This window comes from Callorhinus ursinus, unplaced genomic scaffold (assembly GCF_003265705.2).
Source record: "Callorhinus ursinus isolate GAN/ISIS: 27379988/994484 unplaced genomic scaffold, GSC_fseal_2.0 scaffold14, whole genome shotgun sequence".
Taxonomy (NCBI): Eukaryota; Metazoa; Chordata; class Mammalia; order Carnivora; family Otariidae; genus Callorhinus; species Callorhinus ursinus.
The window spans coordinates 27058408-27079762 of NW_027397076.1; the positions used below are offsets into that span (position 1 = coordinate 27058408).

At 36.5% G+C, this 21355-nt stretch overlaps 1 protein-coding gene and 1 long non-coding RNA gene across 2 annotated transcripts in view; one reads left to right on the forward strand and one right to left on the reverse strand.

The window, feature by feature from the left end:
* Positions 1–21355, forward strand: part of PAWR (pro-apoptotic WT1 regulator) — a 112693-nt gene that overhangs the window by 65798 nt on the left and 25540 nt on the right. Inside the window, exons 3-4 of the mRNA XM_025882579.2 lie at positions 5959–6090; positions 16051–16085. Of these exons, the coding sequence (XP_025738364.2) occupies positions 5959–6090; positions 16051–16085 (167 nt within the window). The remainder of the gene's footprint in view (positions 1–5958; positions 6091–16050; positions 16086–21355) is intronic.
* On the reverse strand, positions 6237–16792 carry LOC112831053 (uncharacterized). The gene is made up of 3 exons (XR_012380680.1): positions 16478–16792; positions 7530–7848; positions 6237–6503 (listed from the first exon to the last, which is right to left on the reverse strand). It is a non-coding gene; the product is annotated as an uncharacterized lncRNA (long non-coding RNA).

Consider the following 21355-nt stretch of genomic DNA (forward strand, 5'->3'; position numbering starts at 1 on the left):
TTGGATTTTCATGATTGCGTCTCCATGGTGGTTGGTTATCTAATATGTTTTTATGTCCTCTCTGTTTTCTGTAATTAGTAGTTGAATCTAGAAGCTTAATCAGATTTAGGTTCAGTCTTTTTTTTTTTTTTTACCATGCCATTTGTTCTATACCTCCACTATTATATTTTTTATGTCATATTTATTAGTTTGTCATTTATATACAATAATATGCTACTGTTTTAAGGATACACTTTGATGAATTTTGACAAATGTACACACCTGGGTAAACCATCACGAGAATCTGGATATAGAACATTTCCATCACTCCTTCTGCCCCTTTGTAGTCAGCCCCATCCTCTCAACACCCAACTCCTGGCAATCACTGATCTGCTTTTTGTCACTATGATTTTGCTTTCTCTGGAATTTTATATAAATGCAATCATACAGTATATATAGTCTTTATTTTCTGGTGTCTTTCACTTAGCATAATGCTTTTGAGATTTCATTCATTTTGTTACTGAGTTAGTATTCCACTACATGGTTGTACTACTGTTTATCTCTTCATTCGTTGGTAGACTTCTGAACTATTTCCAGTTATTGGCTATTACGAAAAGAGTTGATTTTTTTTTTTTTTTTTTTTTTTTTAGTACAAGTTTTGAGTGAACGTGTTTTCATTTCTTTTGGTAATAACTAGGAGTAGAATTGCTGGGTCATATGGTAAGTGTGTATTTAACTTTATAAGAAACTGCCAAACTGGGGCGTCTGGGTGGCTCATATGATTAAGCATCTGCCTTCAGCTGAGGTCATGATCTCAGGGTCCTAGGATCGAGCCCTACATCAGGCTCCCTGCTCAGTGGGAAGCCTGCTTCTCCGTCTCCCTCTACTGTTCCCCCTGCTTCTCCGTCTCCCTCTGCTGCTCCCCCTGCTTGTACTCTCTCACTCTCTGTCGAATAAATAAATCACATCTTTAAAAAAAAGAGAGAAACTGCCAAACTGTTTTCTAGTTTGAGTTTTTGCCAGCAGTGTAGGAGATATTCAATTGTTTGAAATCCTCATTAACACTTGGCATTATTAGTCCTTAATTTTAATCATTTTGGTAGGTGTGTAGTGATAGTCTGTCAAAGTTTATTTCACATTTCCTTAATAACTAATTATATTGAGCCTCTTTTCATGTGTTTATTTGCAATGCCTGTATTTTCTTTGGTGGGGTGTCTGTTCAATTTTTGCTCATTTTTAATGATGCACTGAAATTTATTCTGGTATGTGGTATGTGGAATAAATCTAAATTCATCTTTTTAAATATGGCTATCCAGTTATCCCCAAGCCACATATTAAAAAGTTCCTCTTTTCCCACTGTTGTGTGTTTCCACTTTATTGTAAACTCAATTTGTCTGTGTATTTGGATCTATTTCTGAATTACCTATTCTTTTCCTGTGAGTTGTATTTTTTGATCCCAGCTAATAGGACTTTAAAAATACTTGATTTCCTTTTTACTTGGTTACTTTGTCAGATTAGCAATAGCCTGAATAATTTTTTAGAACATACTATAGCATCTTAATCTTAATAATTTGTTATTAAGAATGAAAATCATACCTTTGTTTTATTCAGGAGTTTTATTTGCCAAAATACTGGGTGCTCCAAAATGCAGTTTTGGGAGTAGCAACGAGCTTGGTGACAGTCAGTGATACTTATTTCTTTTTAAAAAATGTCATTTCATAAAATTTGACTTTTTGGTTTCAATTTAAGATAATTGTTAACCCAGTTCTCATGCAGTTCTTTCTCTCTAATCTATGTGAAAGGAGAGAGTAACTTTGACATGATTACGTTTATCTGGAAATGAGAGCTGGGAAAAGATGGCATTGAGTTCCACATGGTGTAATTATAATATAAAGTCAGCATCTATTTTCTTCTCATCATTTTCTCTCTCAGATAAAAAGCTTATGATTAGTAGAAAAAAACATTAAAACATGTTTGGGTTCTTTTTGGTTCTCTTTTGCTGGTACTTATTTAAAAATTATTGTTGGGACACCTGGCTGGCTCAGTAGAGACTCTTGATCTCGAGGTTGTGAGTTTGAGCCCCATGTTAGGTATAGAGATTACTTAAAAATAAAAAATCTTAAAAAAAATAAGTCTGTCTCCGTTAAGGATACCATCAGCTGTGCACTTAGAGAATTATTAATTTTTGCAAGAAATAGAAGTGGAAAATATCTTTTTTTTTTTTTTTAAAGATTTTATTTATTTATTTGAGAGACAGAGAGAATGAGAGAGAAAGCACATGAGATGGGGGGAGGGTCAGAGGGAGAAGCAGACTCCCTGCTGAGCAGGGAGCCCGATGCGGGACTCGATCCAGGGACTCCAGGATCATGACCTGAGCCGAAGGCAGTCGCTTAACCAACTGAGCCACCCAGGCGCCCAGAAGTGGAAAATATCTTAACCTACCTTGGTCTAGTAACTCACTTCTTTTTTGCTTTCATTCTTTCTTACCATTTCCACCAGAGTTTCCTCCAGGTGTATTTATCCCAGTTATATAAGATAGCTTAAAGAATTTGTAGGATGCTTGTGCTAAAAGAATTGTACTGGTTGCTTAGAATAACCTTGGAGGGAAGTTGTGATTCATCAAGTAATCCCTATTCTAAAAGCTGCCTGGAATGTAAGATGTACAAATTCTCCACAGAGGTAGTATGTGTGATGAATAGGTTCCCAGGTCAGTGGGTAACAGTGTTGCCATGGAAAAGAATATTCCATTTTAGCTTGGGATGCTACAGTCCATCTCCCTGATTTGTCTTATCTTGGTAACTCATTCATTTATCAAGCATTTACTGAATTTTTTTTTCTTCTTCCTCTTTTTAATGTGCTAGTAAGGGAGTCTCATTTATTGAGGTTGAGGGACTGGATCTCAGAAAATGAAAACAAAGATAAATAAAATAATATCCCAGCACTCAGGGAGTTCATGGCTATCTGCTTCAACTTTTACTTTCTATCTACACTACTTTAGGATTTAAGAGTTCTAGCATTATGCTACTGACATTCAGTCCTATGGTCAGGGAGTTTTGCAGTTCAGGTACTGGAGAATGAGATGATCCCTTTCATGGAATAGAAGCCTAGAGATGAGACTACTCTTTTGTTTTTTCCAGATCTTACATATTTGCTTCTCAGCCCCCACTGTGCATTAAATGATTGACCTCTTATCTCAGTAATGTGTATTGAAGAATTCCTTTACTTTATTCTCTTTTCTAGGACCTCAGTTACAGTTTTTATTTTTGTGGTTTTATACATTTTAATGTTAGAGTGAATGTTTTGTCGTAACTTTTTAAAAAAGTTTTCTGGATGTCTTACGTATTTATTTACTCAGATGATCACCCCTACTTTCCGAATAAATTCCTTAAGATTTTGATTGGAATTTTTATTCAGCTTATAAATTGGCTTATTGACATCTTCACAATACTAGCTTTTTCTCATTTAAGAATAGGCTTTAATTTGTGTTTCTCAGTAAAATTGTGTATTTTTCTCATAAAGTTTTTTGGTTTATTTTTATAGTTACTATTAAAATTATACAGTCTAACTGGCTGTTCATGTTACTTTGGGAAGCGATTTTTGCATACTTCTATAAAAACCATTGTAATGAACTTTAGTAATTCTAAAACATTTTTATGTTATCTCAACAAAATTGTATCATCTGAAATGATGAAATTTTGCTTTCTTTCTACTGCTGAAATCTTTTATTTTTCTTACCTGGTTTTATCAGATAGCACCTCCAGAGTGATGTTAACAACTATGTTGATAGTGGAATGGATATCAGTGTCTTAAGTCTGATTTTGCTTTTAAATTTTGGTGATATTTTGCCATTAAACATGATACCATCTATTGTCTGAGAAAGGATTTTTAAGAGTCCTAAGAGTCTTTTTCTAATCAGGACTAGTTTCTTAAACTTTAGTACAATTACTAGATTTCTTTTACTGATTCTGTTTTCTACATAGGATACATTATTTTTCATAGAATCAAATTGTCTTCTTTGTTGTCTACTCTCCACTTTTCGTCCTGTTAATTTCTACTGTGAACTGCTTTATATAGGTTTCTGTTCCCAAAATCAGTTTTTTTTTTTTTTTGAAGATTTTATTTATTCATTTGAGAGAGAGACTGAGCACAAGCAGGGGGAAAGGCAGAGAGAGAGGGAGAAACAGACTCCCCACTGAGCCAGGAGCCTGACATGGGGCTCCATTCCAAGACCTGGAGTTCATGACCTGCACTGAAGGCAGGCGCTTAACCATCTGAGCCACCCAGGACTCCCCCCCTCCAATCAGTTTTGATCATGTTTTACAAACTATATTCCAGGGAATTGTAGCACCATAACATCTTTCTGTGTTATGTAATGAAAAGTCCACGCTTCTCAGGCTATTTATGTTCTTTGTGATCAGATCATTTGCCTTTCCGATCTTCACCTCTGTCAAGAACTGTGAAGGGTTTGAGATCTTACCTTACTTTCAAGCTAACCATGTTAGCCTGCTGTCATTTCATGGATCATGGCAGATCACACTAGTCTCCTGGGTCAGAGTCAAGTAGCCTCAGTATCTGTTTTTCTTGCACTGGTAACTCAAGTCCCAGTTCTCACTGGGTGCATGACAAGGGCCAGATGACACCTGTACACACAGTCAGTTCCATTACAGGGAGGGCAGGAGCATTCTCTGGAATCTCACCCCTTTCATTCTTTCCCCTCACTTCCTTTCCATATCAATCTAATTTTAAGACTCCATCTCAGAGAGGTACTTTCTTCCATATCGCCCATTGTGGACCTTGTGTCTTTGAATGTGCTGCTTATCTACTGTGTCCCTCCTATTCCAGACACTCCAGTGTCCCTTCTTAGTTTGCACAGTGGCCTAACTTACTCTCTTTTTATAATTTGTAAGTCCTGTTTCTTTGGTTAGTGCCTTCTTGTTTACAGACTGCCTGCAGAAACGTTATTCTTTGTCTCTCACAGAACCCTTTAAGGCGATATTGGTTAGGAATGTGTTCCGTTGCAGGGGCGCCTGGGTGTCTCAGTCAGTTAAGCATCTGCCTTCAGCTCAAGTCATGATCCCAGGTCCTTGGGATCGACTCGCGTTTAGGGCTACCTGCTCAGTGGGGAGCCTGCTTCTCCCTCTCCCTCAGCTGCTCCCCCTGCTTGTGCTTTCTCATTCTCTCTCTCAAATAAATAAAATCTTAAAAACAAAAGGAATGTGTTCATTTGCAAGGAACAGATAACCCATACCACAATGGGTATAATGAATAGAATTTTGTTTCTGTTTATGACTTTTTTTCATGTAGAGTCTGGAGATAGATAATGCAGGTGTTGATTGAGCTTTTTAGCAACAACCGTTCCATATGCTCTTCCCACCATCTGAAATTCTCTTTTTTCTATATCTGCAGTTCTTAATTTTACCCATCCTTTAAATTATAAACTCTTCCACAGAGTTTTTGTAGAAGACTTACTCCCCAGGTACAAATACTCTTTCTGTATATACTCTTAGGTAGTACTAGGCTGGAAAGTAGCCTTTATCATTGAGTTATCTGCATCTATATCTGTATCTCTATATGTCTTATATCTTACATCTTAACTTCCCACTAGACTATAAATTCCATGTCTTGGGTATATCATTTGTTACCCTCTGAAAAGTGCCTTGTTTAAGGTAGACACCATTCGTTTACTTGTTGAATGAATGTAAAAGAATGAGTAAACCTTGCCTTTAAGCAAGCTCTGTCACTGCTATTTATAGTCTAGAGAAAAGATAAGTTGGGGGCATCAATGTGGAGCTTGGGGTTTAAGCAGATAATTTATAGGAATTAAATGTACATATTACTGAAAGGAACACCTTTATCATATAAATTAGTTTCTGAATGTACAGATACTTCTTTAATGCTATCCAAATGTATCTTTACATACTGTCAGTACAATCTGTTAGTACTATGTAGAAATAAAATGGAAACTATTTTTTCTTTTAGTGCTTAGATGAATATGAAGATGATGAAGCAGGGCAGAAAGAGCGGAAACGTGAAGATGCAATTACACAACAGAACACGATGCAGAATGAAGCTGTCAGCTTATTAGATCCAGGCAGTTCCTACCTGCTACAAGTGAGTATTTATTTATTTAAATTTAATTTTAAAAAATTATCTTAAAAATTTATTTTCTTATGAGTTATTATATATTGATTGATTGTGAACTCTGAGATCAAGAGTCCTGTGCTCTACCAACTAAGCCAGCCAGGTGCCCCTAAAAATTTATTTTTTATTTTTTTATTTTACAAATGAATATTTAAAAATACCAGGATGTCAGTTGCTATTTTAACAATCATTTTTAAGTAGCTTTTAATAATTTTTCCATTCTCCTTTTGGTTACATCAGCTCCATTTAAGTATTTTCAGTGGATTTAAGCATTGACTTTCCTTCTATCCAAATACTTCTTGACTTAAAAACAGTATGTATGGTTCTTAGTTCTTGATCAGTGAATATTTGCTGTCTGACTGATTAAGCAAGTTAAGCAGTACCTATTGAAAAAATAGGAAAAATAATTACCTCTTTGCTCTTAGTAAAGTTAGAATTAGTAAGTTTAAGTGAGTTGACAATTCTGATAGCCATCCTGGCATTGATTACTAGCTTACAAATCTTACAAATCTTAAGGTAAATTCTTCTCATTTACCTAATGTTCACTTTCCATCAGTTTTAATATATGCCAGTGTAAATACCATTACTGACTGTTTTGTATGAAATTCAATGTTCTACAGATCCCATAGGGTTGTGGAATAGAACCAGGAGCCTCCATCTTTTATAGGAACTTCAGCGGTACTGTGGAGACCGAGGCAGTTTTGCTTAGGTTAAGCAGGATTTACTTTCATTAGTAAGAGAACCCTCTTGCAACAGGCTTATTCAATTCTCCTAAAAATGGTGGCATTCTTTTAAACTATTCTTTTAGAAGCAGCAGTTACATAAATGGAAGATTGGATTAAACCTAAAAATGTGGACCCCACTTAACTATATTATTCTGCATATGATTTTACATGTGTGTGTATATATATATTTATATAATAAATATATAATATATAAATAATATTTTTATATGTTATATATAAATATATTTATATATATAAAAGATTAGGGTATTCTTCACATTTCCAGACAAAATCCAATTTTAAAAAGCATGGTCTTACCAAACCCCTAAAAATAGCCATTTGAGAGTAAACCAGTAGAGCATTACATCATCTCAGTGAAGCTGTAGGTTTCATTACATGCACCAGCAAATCTACATGGCTAGCTTCTGCATTCCACTTTTACAGAACTTATATTATACCTGTTATACCAAATAGCATTTTAAACACTGAAGTATAAAATCCCTAATAAGATAAAGCAAAGATAAAAGCATTTATCTTATAAGAAACAAGATATACCACCACTTAGAGTCTTCAAACATTATTGCACTTTAACTTTCATAATTTGACAGTGTATTCATGGAACATTCTGTAGACAACTAATTTTAACAGACAAGGAGCACTTTTAATTTTACAAACATTACTTACATTAGCAGTAATGGTGGTGCTAGAGAGTATTGCATCTTCTCCATGCCGCACAGTGAGAACCACCAGTAGTGTGGTGAAACTTGTGACCCTTTCCAAGGCCACGTTCTTACAGCCTGCAGATGTCAGTCCTTCTATCTTCCTGTGCTTGTGGACTGGGTTGGCGATCCACTGGGTGTCAGGATTTCTTTTGCTAGCTTTATGGAATGGATCAGTGAGGATAACCTAAAGAATTTGTACGTGGAATCTTCGCCAACCCAGTAAGAATTTTCAGGACTTTCAGAGCTCCACGGTGGTGTCCATCTCGCTCCTCTGCAACAGACTGAAGGCTTCAGGCAAACTTTAGCTGGTTAACACCAGGGTGGACAAGCTTGCCATAGGTTGCACTCTTAGGGACTGGGCATTTGTGGGCACCACATTGCACATGAATCCTATATATGACATAACTTTGCTTGGCCTTGTACGCTAGTCTGTGCGCTTTATTGGACCAGGTTGGGCAGGGTCCCTGTGGAGCACAGAGAGCTGGGGGTACTGCCAGCAGTGCCCCCTGAGAAGAAAGTACATTACAGCCAACTGCTGCTTCCTCCGTAGCTAGCTCCTGGATGGACTGGTAAGCGCCCACCTTGGCTTAGCTTTGAACAGATGGCTGCCACCAGACAGAAAGGAAAGAGCCTTTCTTCCCTTTACGGGGTATTTTCCACAGCATGGCTCTTAAAAATAGAAAATGAAAAATGAAAAAAAAAATTAAAAATGACACATTTCTACCATATAATACTTAGACCTTTTCCAGGTTTCACCAGTTGTCCCAGTAATGTTCTAAAGTATAGCAGAAGGATCTCATTCAGAATCAGGTGTTGCATTTAGCTGATGTTATCTCTTTAGTTTCCTTTAATATGAAGCAGTCTGTCTCTCTTTACGTTTCTTATCTTGGGGCGCCTTGATGGCTCAGTTGGTTAAGAGTCTGCCTTTGGCTCAGGTCATGATCCCAGGACCCTGGGATGGAGCCCAACATTGGGCTATCTGCTTGGCGGGGGGCCTGCTTCTCCCTCTCCCTCTCCCTCTGCCTGCTGCTTCCCCCCTGCTTGTGCTCTCTTTCTCTTTCTCTCTCTGTCAGATCAATCTGTCTTTAAAAAAATAAGTAAATTTCTTAATCTTCCCACTTTAAAAGATTATAGGGCAGTTATTTTCTTTTCTTTTCTTAAATAAAAGTGTTAATGAGTGTTTTGTGGAACTGCTGATCATATGAAATCCTTTAACAGAAAAAAAAAGTATTTTGTGGGTAAGTGCTTTGAACATGTAGATATCTTAATCCCCATCAAACTTTCTCTATTTATCATCTTCCTGTGTTTATATCTGTATATGTGTATTGACTCACTATTACCTCTTTTATCTGATGGATTATACTGTTACCATCTGTATTAGTTTTCTGTTGCTGCTGTAACAAATTACTACAAATTTGTTGTCTTAAAAACAGCACAAATTTATCATCTTACAGTTTTGTAAATTGGAGGTCCAACACGGGTCTGATTGGCCAAAATCAAGGCCTAAAATAAAAGGCTTCAAAGGCAAAAATCAGGACTGCATTCCTTTTTGGAGGCTCTAGGGGAGAATCTGTTTCTTTGCCTTTTCCAGCTCCCAGTGGCTACCCACATTCTTTGGCTTATGGCTCTTCTTCTTCTGTCAAAACCTGAAACGGTGGGTTGAGTACTTCCTGCAGCTTGTCATTCTGACCTTTATTCTAAGTCATATCTCCCTCTGACCTTCTGCCTCTGTCTTCCACTTTTAATGAATCTTGTGATCACATTGGTCCCATCAGATAATCTAGGATAATCTCCCTATTTAGGGTTGTTGGTTAGCAACCCTTTGCTCTATAACCCACCATGTTTGAGGGTTCCAGGGGTTAGGACACAGACATGTCTGAGGGTCATTAATCTGCCTACCACACCATTGTCTATTTTGATGTTCAGATTATCCCAGATTTTGCCAGTGGAAACTCTTTGGAGCTTTTGCTACATCTCCATCGTTTTTGGAATACTTCTTGGCATAATATGTTACAGCTCATCTTTGACTTTCCTACACCAAGGTTGGAAACAGCCATTTCTTTAAGAAGCTAAGGAACTCTGATTCCTTTTACTGGAAAATACTTTGAAGCCACGATCTGGGCTGTAGGTTTGTTTATGTTACTGAAATGTCACCATTCTTGGTCCCTCTCTGTGTATAGACCTACAAAATATATGTGTATCTATATATATATAGATACACATATCTGTCTTCTGTCTGCCTACCTGCCTACATCTATGTAGATACTGAAACTAATTTATACTGATAACTTCCAATCTAATCTAATACTATAGGGTTTTATTCTAGTAGTTGTTAACTCCCTTTTGTGACATTGAGAAACTCCCATTATCCTTAATGTTTTCTTATTTGTTCAGTCCCCTTCTATGTAACCTATTATTCCATTGCCACCCCTTCCCCACATTTATACCCGCTTCACCACAAGTGAGTTCTGACATCCCATGTTGGCTTTCTTTGTGCATGAACACTTGCTGACCCTCTTCAGGCTTGAGCATCCCATGCAAGGCTGTAGGATGCCCTCCTTACCCTGCTTGAATTGTGATTCCCCACACTGGATCACCCCTCCGCCCCCATGCCCCAGGATTCCCTCCTTACACTGCTTAGCTTCTGTCATCCTGTGATAGGCTGCTCTTCCCTAGGGTCTTTGTTCATGTTCAGACTCTGAGATCTTATGCTGAATTGCTTCTCCACGAAGACCCCTCATCAACCTGATTGGGCTTTGACACCTTCAGGCCAGAATACCGCTCAGTGTGGACACTCTTCTTCATCGTGTTTGGGCTCTGGCACATCATCCCTGTTCATCTCTCTGCAGAGAGGTTCTCTTCAAGGGCTGCGAACTCCCCATGCCATGCTGTTTTCTTTACCCTTCTGGGGCTCTAAAACTCTGTTCTGTGCCACCCTCTTGAATGAATGACCATCACACCCTTCTTGGGCCTCTTGATGCCCCCTACATGGGTCTCCCTTTCTGAGTTTGTCTCAGGACTGATAGTCTGCCTTCCCTTTCCTGCTTTGTAGACACCCTCGTTTCTGCTCTGGCTCTGATTTCTCAGGCCACACCAAGTCCCCCTGCAATATGGATGTTCTTGTCAGTTTGCTTGGACTCTGATTCTCTATGCCAGGCAGCTCCTCTTCATGTAGGGCTCCAGTATTCTGATACCGTGGTTTGGGCTACTCTGTTTCTTCCCCATCTAGCTCTGCCACACCTAATGGTTTTAGGACTGAATCATTCAGAAAGGAAAGGGGAATGGTGAGTTCTTCCTTTTTTAATCTTTGTTAATTTGATAAAGTTCTTGTTTTGTTTTCCATTTTCTTAGCTATTTTATCATTTATACATTACAGATATTTTTTTCTGCATTCATCTTCAGCAGTGTTATCTTGCTACATTATGTCTACCAGTATAGGTACTTTAAGTTAGTCCTGGGGGCCAGTTAGCATGTTATGCCATAATTTTATTGAGGGCTATGGCTTTGTCAGTAATTAGTTTATTTGAATAACTTAAGTATTATTTTGCTGTATTTAGCTGGTCTTGTATTTCTCTGATCTTATTTCATGTATGCTTTTATATTTGTTTATACTTTACAAGTTCTGTCTGCCACTGCACCTGTAAAGACAATTCATGGAATTTCCTTACTGACCATTCTAAGCTTGACTAAAGCAGAATGTTTTATTTAAACTTACACAAAACAGTTTGTGCCTTGCCAACATTTTCTAAGTGCTATATAGGTCTTTCCCCCTTCTTTAGTAATATAAACCATCCCATTGTAAGGGAGATTATTTCAGCCAAAGTATATTTTAAATCAGTTGTATAACAGGCTTTGGGGTTATTGGAAGGTCTAATTACATAGTCTTTGAAACTTTTAAGACCAATGTCACTCTTAACAGTTGTAGTTTTTATAAGTGGTTTCAGTGGTACTGGTTTATCTCCTACCTCCTGCCCCCATTTAGAATACAGTTGTCAGCTTTAACAGGTATAGTAACTATTGAGTTGTCATCCTTTGCTTGGAAGTCTTTGTTGCCACAGAAATATAGAGGTTTCTAGTTAACAAATCTGAGGTGAAGTTTATATTTGTATATTTAATGTGTAAAAACATCAAGCATTTCCTTCTTAAAATTAATGAGACTCTTGCTGCACTATAGAGGTTGATTTTGCTTTTTCTATCTAATATTTCTCAATCAAGAAATACCCCATTTTCTCTTTTTGGCAAGAGTTTAGAAATCACTTTAAACTCCATCTGTAAATGACCATTTTGAATGCACATGAGAAGCAGACTATCACTCCTCCCAATTTCGTCTAATGCTAGTTCTCATACTAATATAGCCTATCCAGTTTGGGGAACATTCCATTTTTTTTATTATGTTAATCACCATACATTACATCATTAGTTTTTGATGTAGTGTTCCATGATTCATTGTTTGTGTATAACACCCAGTGCTTCATGCAGAATGTGCCCTCTTTAATACCCATCACCAGGCTAACCCATCCCCCCACTCCCCTCCTCTCTAGAACCCTCAGTTTGTTTCTGAGAGTCCGTAGTCTCTCATGGTTCGTCTCCCTGTCAGATTCCCCCGCCTTCATTCTTCCCCTCTTGCTATCTTCTTCTTCTTCTTTTTTTTTTTTTTAACATATAATGTATTATTTGTTTCAGAGGTACAGATCTGTGATTCCATCAGTCTTACACAATTCACAGCACTCACCATAGCACATACCCTCCCCAATATCTATCACCCACCCACCCCCCACCACTCCAGCAACCCTCAGTTTGTTTCTTGAGATTAAGAATTCCTCGTATCAGTGAGGTCATATGATACATGTCTTTCTCTGATTGACTTATTTCACTCAGCATAATACCCTCCAGTTCCATTGTTGCAAATGGCAAGATGTCATTCCTTTTGATGGCTGCATAATATTCCATTGTATATGTATACCACATCTTCTTTATCCATTCATCTGTCGATGGGCATCTTGGCTCTTTCCACAGTTTGGCTATTGTGGACATTGCTGCTATAAACATTGGGGTGCACATACCCCTTCGGATCCCTACATTTGTATCTTTGTGGTAAATACCCAGTAGTGCAATTGCTGGATCGTATGGTAGCTCTATTTTCAACTTTTTGAGGAACCTCCATACTGTTTTCCAGAGTGGCTGCAGCAGCTTGCATTCCCACCAACAGTGTAGGAGGGGGAACATTCCATTGTTAAGGAATGTAATTTGATTACTAGAATTACTGTGAAAATAACATTTAGTTACAAAATATGTAAACTAATAAAAGACCCTATTTTAAATCTACCAATAAAGAATAAGCTTAAGTGTCTTCTGTCTGCTTCAGAATCTTTACTAGTGAAACTAGTTAAATTGAAATAAGCCTAAATTCTAATTGTTTGCACATCTTGGACATGAACATTGAATGATTTGATCAGAGTTCTTATTTTACTGATTTCTATACTAGCTGTATAGAAAATACTGTGTGAAACTTAATTGAGATATGTTTTAAATGACTAGTTGTTTTAAAAAAATGCTGTGAGAAATATGGAAAACTGATATTATATAACTTCCTATTAGTATAGTTAACTTGAAAGTTCTCTTGTACTGACTAAGTCATTTATAATTGGGTCAAAGTATAAAATTAGTATAATGGCACTATAGTGTTGCTGAAAACAGCCTTCATTTCACATTTCTCTAGTTGTTAAAATTCTGCTCTAAATCTGTATTAATCAAAGTTTTATCATATTCAGGAAAATGCCTGTGTTAATCTTCATAAATATGATTTATTGCGTTGTTCATATCATTTCAATCAGTGTATCAGTAACGCACAAATCAATAAATCTAATAAAGGCTGTTCTCATTTAGCAATTCTGCATACTCCATTTCAGTAAAATGTAGTCTGGGCAATCAAGCTGATGTCATGTTTTAAAATATTTCAGTTATAACCAAACTGATAGAGAGTGTTGTTTTGGAACCTATGGCATTAACATTTTTTTCTAAGTCATATTTAGATGGACATCATTTAATGTTATGTTTTGGTTTTAGTTCATGTAGAGTAAGATTAGGGAAATTTATAAATGAAAACCTTTATAAAGGTTTTTAAAAAAACTTTATAAAATGTTAGTTAAGTACTGTTTGTGAAAATTTAGGAGTAAAAGTTTCGTATGAAATCATAATCATCTGCATTCAGTAAAATGTACTTTGGATAGACACAAGCTTAGTATTTCTTTCTGCTTTATCTAAATAACCAGTGATTAAACATTTTAATCTAGTTATTATGGTTCTAAAAATAACTTAAGGGCTAGATTTTACAAAGTATATTTTTTGTTGTTAATTATTAGAAATATTTTTGTAAACAGGCGATTTGTTTACATGTTTGATGTATGAAGTACAAAGATTCATCTTCCCCATCTTTAGGGACTGCCACTTTAATACAAGTTAGTAAGAAACTCTTTAAGTTTACTTGCTAGGCTTTGTTACTCCCTTCTGTAAGAACAGGTGATGCCAAGGTGGGGAGAGTTAAAATGTCTTTTAAACCAGCTGTCAAAGCATAACTTCCTCAGAGGTAATCTGTTAAGGGGTCAAGCCTATACGTACGGACACTTCTAGTATCCTTTCTGTCACCTGGTTACTTTGTGCAACTGGTTAATTCCAAAGTGGTATTTTCCTGTAGTGGCAGATTACTGGGGAAGTTATTTCCATGCATTGTCGATATATATTTATGGCATACTATTTGAGCTGGGGTTTGGGGGAAAAAGGAATCAAAGGTGGGAATCCCCATCTTCCAGAAAATAAAATATATACTGGACATGAAAAATTGAGATAAACTTATTTAAATAAGTAGGTTAGGCTGTTCTAATGGGAATATACTGACTTGGAATAATTGAGACAGATTTACTAAAATTCCACATAGAAAAATTGGTAAAGATTTTTCTGTATCCCAGTTTAAAAAAAATCTTAGCTGCAAAATTTAAATTGTAAGCCTTTTGTAAAGGAGTTGTGTAATTTTTTTACTCACTTATGTCCTTTAATCCCCACAATAATCCAGTAACATTGACATTGTTATTCCTATTTTAGAGATGAGGAAACCGAGACTGATAGAAGTTAAATAATTTATCCATAGCTTCATAGCTACTGAAGCTTGTCTGGTTGAAACTTGGATCTAAATCTTCACTCTTAACCATGTGGTTTGCTATACTGTTTCCTCTGCATTGATTATGCCCTTTATTGCACCATGCAATCAGTATTTGCTGTTTTAGTCTGGAATCTGGTCATCTTATTTATAAAGGGAGTGGATTCTCTGATTTTAACATCAGACATTCTTTAACTGTAGAGTCTCTCTTGAATACTTTAAATGATAACTAGAAGAAAAGAATGATCAGTTTTTAAAAAGACTCATCATTTCATTTTGACTGGTTTAATTAAAATGAAATTTGCAAAAAATATTTGGAGAGCCTTGGCTATTAAAAGATTCATCAGCGGTTGGGGCACCTGGGTGGCTCAGTTGGGTAGGCATCGTGATCCTAGGATCCTGGGATTGAGCCCTGCGTTGAGCTCCCTGCTCATCAGGGAGCCTGCTTCTCCCTCTCCTCCCCGCTCATGCTCTCTCTTGCTGTCTCTCTCTCTCTCTCAAATGAATAAATAAAATATTAAAAAAAAAAAAAAGATTGAACAGGGATGCCTGAGTGGCTCAGTTGGTTAAGTGTCTGACTCTTGGTTTTGGTTCAGGTCATGATGAGGGTGGAAGGATCAGACCCTGTGCTGAGTCTGCTTGAGGTTCTTTCCCCCTTCCTCCCCTTCCCCCTGTGCTCTCCCTGCTCCCAGGTGTGCACTTTCTCTCTCTCTCAAATAAATAAAATCTAAAAAAAAAAAAAGATTGAACAGAAAAATGCCTGGTTAATTGCAAGATAATAATTTCCCCACCCTAGTGGTTAATGTTTACTTTCAGCAACCTTTCTTTTGGATAGCATACAATCAGCATAAATAGTACTTTCTTACTTTTAATTTTTAGCTGTCTTTTAAAAGAAGCATTAATCATTATATGTATTTGGGGTGAATCTTTTTTTAATTGAGGGCATAAATCAGAAGGGAGAGATGCATATATATATTTATATATTGTGTGTATATATATATATTTGATTCTAACTGTGTTTTTAAATGCTCATTGGCTTCCAAAAATGATTTAAGCTGATTGGTTGATGAATGATGCTTCCTTTTTCAATTTTCTGAGTTTTAAAAATCTTCTAAATTAGAAATATAATTTTAAAAAAGTGGTTGTTTTTGTCTGAGAAATCAGATGTAGTGTCTTATTTTGTTTGACCAGCATTGTCAGTTTTTTAAAGCAATGATATTTGTTCCAAATTAGTTTCTTTCAAAGATAAACATTATTAACTGTTTTACATAATGTGGAATTGTGTTCTTGCACACACACCCAAACTGGTGTCATTCTTTTTGCTTTACAGGACCCATCTAGAACGGTTTCAGGCAGATATAAAAGGTAAGACTCCCTAAGTTTTAACTTACAGCATATTACAAACATGACTGTAATATCTGTCTGACCGTGGCCTAACTAGAACTGTTTCAAACAGCTTGTTGAAAAATGAGAAACCTTAATATTGTGCTATTAAGAAGAAATTACATTGTGGGTGGGAGTATAGTAATGTCTCTCTGATCATGCCTGATTCTGACATACCCTACTGTTTTTGAAAACTATGCATACCATGAATTTGTATGGAACTGATGAAATTAGCAAAATAGAAACTTAGAATCATTTTCCCTTATGTATTTGAACATTGAAAATATAAATACACTACTTTTATTAGTCAACGTAGGCTGCCATAACAAAACACCTTGGAAAGGGATGGCTTAAACAGAAATTACTTTTCTCACCGTTCTGGAGGCTGGAAGTCAGCGATTAGAGAGCCGCCAAGATCAGGTTCTGGTGAAGGCCATCTTCAGGGTTGCAGACTAACAACTTCTTGCTCTGTCCTTACTGTGGTATCGAAGGGGCCAAAGAACTCTCTCAGATCGCTTTTATCAGAGCACTAATTCCATCCATGAGGACTCTACGTTTGTGACCTAAGCACCTCTGAAAGACCTCTGAAAGGCTCCACCTCCCAATACTACCACATTGAACATGAGGATTGCAACATACGAATTTTGGGAGGATGCAGAACATTCAGACCATACCACGTCTTCTACGCTATGAGTAATGCTTTTACCAGAAAACATGCTTGAGAGTATGTATGTACGTGTATAAGAAGAAAATCAGAATTAGATATGAGAAGTTGTTTAATGGAGATGCTTGGGCTATCAGCTTCCTTTTTCCCTGGTGACATCATAAAGGTTACAGATGATGTGGTCATACATGTGCTAATAATCATAGAATAATGATAAACCTTATCAAGTGCTTATAATGTCCAAGGTGGTTTATAGAGCAATCTCAGTCCTCGCAGTTATCTTAAAAGGTAGGTACAATAGGTACAATGTTTACTTTCATTTTGTAGATGAGAGAAGTGGGGCTCAAGAGGTAGAATAATTTCACTAGGGAACAAGGCTAGTTAGTCATTAGTAGAGTCAAGATTTGAACTCAGGGCGCCTGGGTGGCTCAGTTGGTTAAGCGACTGCCTTCGGCTCAGGTCATGGTCCTGGAGTCCCGGGATCAAGTCCCACATCGGGCTCCCTGCTCGGCGGGGAGTCTGCTTCTCCCTCTGACCCTGCCCCCTCTCATGTGCTCTCTCTCTCTCAAGTAAATAAATAAAATCTTTAAAAAAAAAAAAAAAGATTTGAACTCAGACAGCCTGACTCCAGAATACACATGCTTGCACCATCTACCAAAATTTATTGGTTAAGTTTATAGTGCATTGGTTAAAATAAAGTTTTTTTAAAAAGGCAAGACAGGTTATTAGATGTGTGCTTGTAGATACCCTACTCAATGTGGTATCTAAATAAAACTGTCGTACACTTAAAAAAAAAAAAAAAGGCAAGACATGACTTGCAAAGGGCAGGATTAACCTGGGTATATAATTTACCATACCTATAAAACCTTTGATTTCCTCTATTTGTATGTTAAAGTTTGAAGTGTTTGGTTGAAAGTTTTGATTATTATATTCCATCTAAAATAAAACATTGATTAAGAGGAGCTCTAATTTTAATACTATTACATGTAAATCTCAATTTTTAATTTTTACTATGGGCCATAATATCTACTACAAGTAGAAAAAGGTAAGACGGCCAGAATAATCAACAATTGAGTAAGAAAGCAAAACTGTCTCAGGTGAACTTAGTATGTTTGCTACTGCTTCTGTTTTAATTTTCATTTCTGCGTAATTTTGATTTAGGTATAATGAAACCTGTGATTCTTTTAAGTGTCTAACAGTTATACATTGCTTAATAATTTTTACTTAACACGAATAGCTTAAATTGGAAAGAATCTCTTTTCTTTTGCCCGAAATTATTGCCAAATAGCTTTGATTTGGCTTATTTCCATGCCACATGCACAAACCAAAAACATTTTTATCATTAGTTTTTGGTTTGGGGATAAAGATAAATTTCAGTAACTTAATAAATGTATAAATATTTACTTATTAAATAGTAAACCTTGAATTATAATTGACACTTTTCAGATTAGTGTTCTTTAAGTAGAATCAACAGGGAATAATTTTCTTATAAATACTCATCAAAAGCTTCATTTACATTTCATTGTGTTAAATCAGGAAGAAGATTGGTTTTCCATCATGTATGTTTCTCTTTTTAAGCTTTTCAGACCACTGTTTTGCTTGGGACCTGTTCCTACACTGGTACTTTTTAAATTTTCATGACCTAGAGCATGTTTTGTTAATTTTCAGCTTTCAAAGGTTTAGCCCTGTTTAATACTATTATAAAATAAACATTTTTTAAAGCTTCTAGTCATTATTCACTGACTTACAGCAACTCGTAGTTTGAATACTGTTTAAAAAGAGGAAAAATAACTAAAAAAAATAAACAAAATCTAGAATCTAATTTGAAATTATCAATTCCTTATCGAGAGGAATTTGTTAAATTGTACATCAGCAGTTAATTACTTTCGCTAATCTGTCAGCACGTTGTAGCAATGACTAGAGAATGGATGTTGTTGATGAGAGTGTCTGCCGATTATTGGGCATTTAAAAAAAGGAAGACTGCCTAAAGAATAGAAATTTGGCCTCATAGGTTAGAAAATGTTTCCAGTGTACCAAATAACTTTATGATATACTGTACACAGCTAGACAAACTCTTAAAAAGTCAATTGGAGGATACAAAACCCACAAAACTAGTTTGTATGTGTGCTGTTATAAATTATGAATTAAATATTTAATTTTTTCTTACAAATATCAAGAATGTACTTTTTGAGCTTTGAGTCTGTTAAACACTCTAGTTAGGCTGTATTTAATCGAATCAACTCTTGTTTATCTAGAGCATCTCTTATATATTGACTAATTTCCTTTTTAAAACATATTTAGAGGCACCTGGGTGGCTCAGTCGGTTAAGTGGCTGTCTTCGGCTCAGCTCATGATCCCGGAGTCCCAAGATCAAGCCCCACATGGGGCTCCCTGCTCAGAGGGGTGTCTGCTTCTCCCTCTCCCCCTCCCCCTGCTTGTGCTCTCTCTCAAATAAATAAAATCTTTAAAAAAAAATATTTAGAGACTATTTGGAGGTGGGAATTACAAAATTCTTGCAACTCAAGATTTAGGAAAGATGAATCAGTATCATGTATTTGTAGGTGGTTTTGTTTTGCTTTTTCAATGTGTGATTTTCTTTGAGAGAGCGAGAATGAGAGAGAGAGAGAGCACATGAGAGGGGGGAGGGTCAGAGGGAGAAGCAGACTCCCCGCTGAGCAGGGAGCCCGATGCGGGACTCGATCCCAGGGCTCCAGGATCATGACCTGAGCTAAAGGCAGTTGCATAACCAACCAATGCCCATAAGTTTATAGGGCATTCGTTAAAATAAAGTTTTTTTTAAAAAGGCAAGACAGGTTATTAGATGTGTGCTTGTAAATACCCTACTCAGTGTGGTATCTAAATAAAACTGTCACACACTTAAAAAAAAAAAAAGGCAAGACGTGACTTGCAAAGAGCAGGATTAACCTGGGTATATAATTTACCATTTTTATTTATGTATGTAATTAAGCCATCAGGAATGACTCTGAATTAAAAAATACAGGAAGCAAGTTAAGACAAATACTAAGTTTTATCATTCTCACATAGTAATTAACTGGTCCCTTTGTTTTCACAAATATATTTAATGCAGTATTAATTATTTTATTAAGTAATTATGGAGTCAGAAGTGCTTCTAAGTCCTCTCCCCCAACAATAATCCCATCAGGCAGCAGGACAGGTATCTTCTTTCCAAAGTGAGGAAAAAGGCTTTAGTTCAGTGAACCTTTGTTAATACCACATTCCCTCTGAGCAGAAATTAATTGGGAAGGAGAGGAAATATTACAAGGTTTTCGTTTTATTTTTTGTTTTTAAAGATTTATTTGAGAGAGAGGGTGCGTGCCGCCAGTGAGTGGGGGGGAGGGGCAGAGGGAGAGGGAGAGAAGCAGACTCCCCACTGAACTTGTCAAGGGGCTTGATCTCACCGTCAGTTAGATCATAATCTTGACAGGAGCTGGAGCTGAAATTAAGAGTCTGAAGCTTAACTGACTGAGCCACCCAGGCACTACAAGGTTTTGATTTTATAAAGAGCATGGACATATCAGAATATGAATGTTAGAATAAACATTATCTTAACTAAAACATAGGTGCAAAATCCTATTTCAAATCTGTAGTGTTTCATGTTATTATTGTACTTCTTTCTATAACTATAATGTGTGTACTTCACCAGGACTTTTCTTCCCCTTATAATTTTTTGCAGTTACTAAAAATGATCAGGGTAGAATTTTTATACAATTTAAAAATTGTTTTCTTTTTTTTAAAGGCAGTCCTCACTATTGAAGATTTGAATTAGAAAAGCCTACTCATAACCCTACCATCCAAGTTAGTCATTATTAACATTATTTTTATTTTTTACTTCCACTTTATTTTTTAGGCTTTTTATTTGTATGACGGTGAGCATGATGGATGAATGATTTTGCATTCTGGTTTGCTCCTTAGTTAATGTAACACAAGTATCTTCAACTTTTAAGTTTTAAAGAGAATGGCTGCTATCAACAGAGCAGTCTCTTTCTCCCTTTCAATGAAGTACAGCATAAATATAACAGAGACACTCATTATAACTGCTTTGGGGACCCATAATTTCTTTTTTTATTTATTTAAGTAATTTCTACACCCAACATGGGCCTGAGATCAAGAGTTGTATGCTATTCTAACTGAGCCAGCCAGGTGCTCCCCAATTCTTTATTAGGACAAAACGTGACTACAGTTCTTTTCCTTAAGAGCCAACGTTCTCTTCCAGTCAGTTCTGCTTTGATACATGTTTTTGGAAACTCGAAGTTGTCCCAGTGGATATATTAGGGAACAATTTGACCATAACACAAATTTTGTGTTTGCTTATACCCAGTTTTGTTCATCAGAAACACTAGGTAAGGGGCGCCTGGGTGGCTCAGTCATTAGGTGTCTGCCTTCGGCTCAGGTCATGATCCCAGGGTCCTGGGATCAGGCCCCACATTGGGCTCCCTGCGCAGCGGGGAGCCTGCTTCTCCCTCTCCCACTCCCCCTGCTTGTGTTCCCTCTCTCGCTGTGTCTCTGTCAAATAAATAAATAAAATCTTTAAAAAAAAAAAAAGAAAAGAAAAGAAACACTAGGTAAA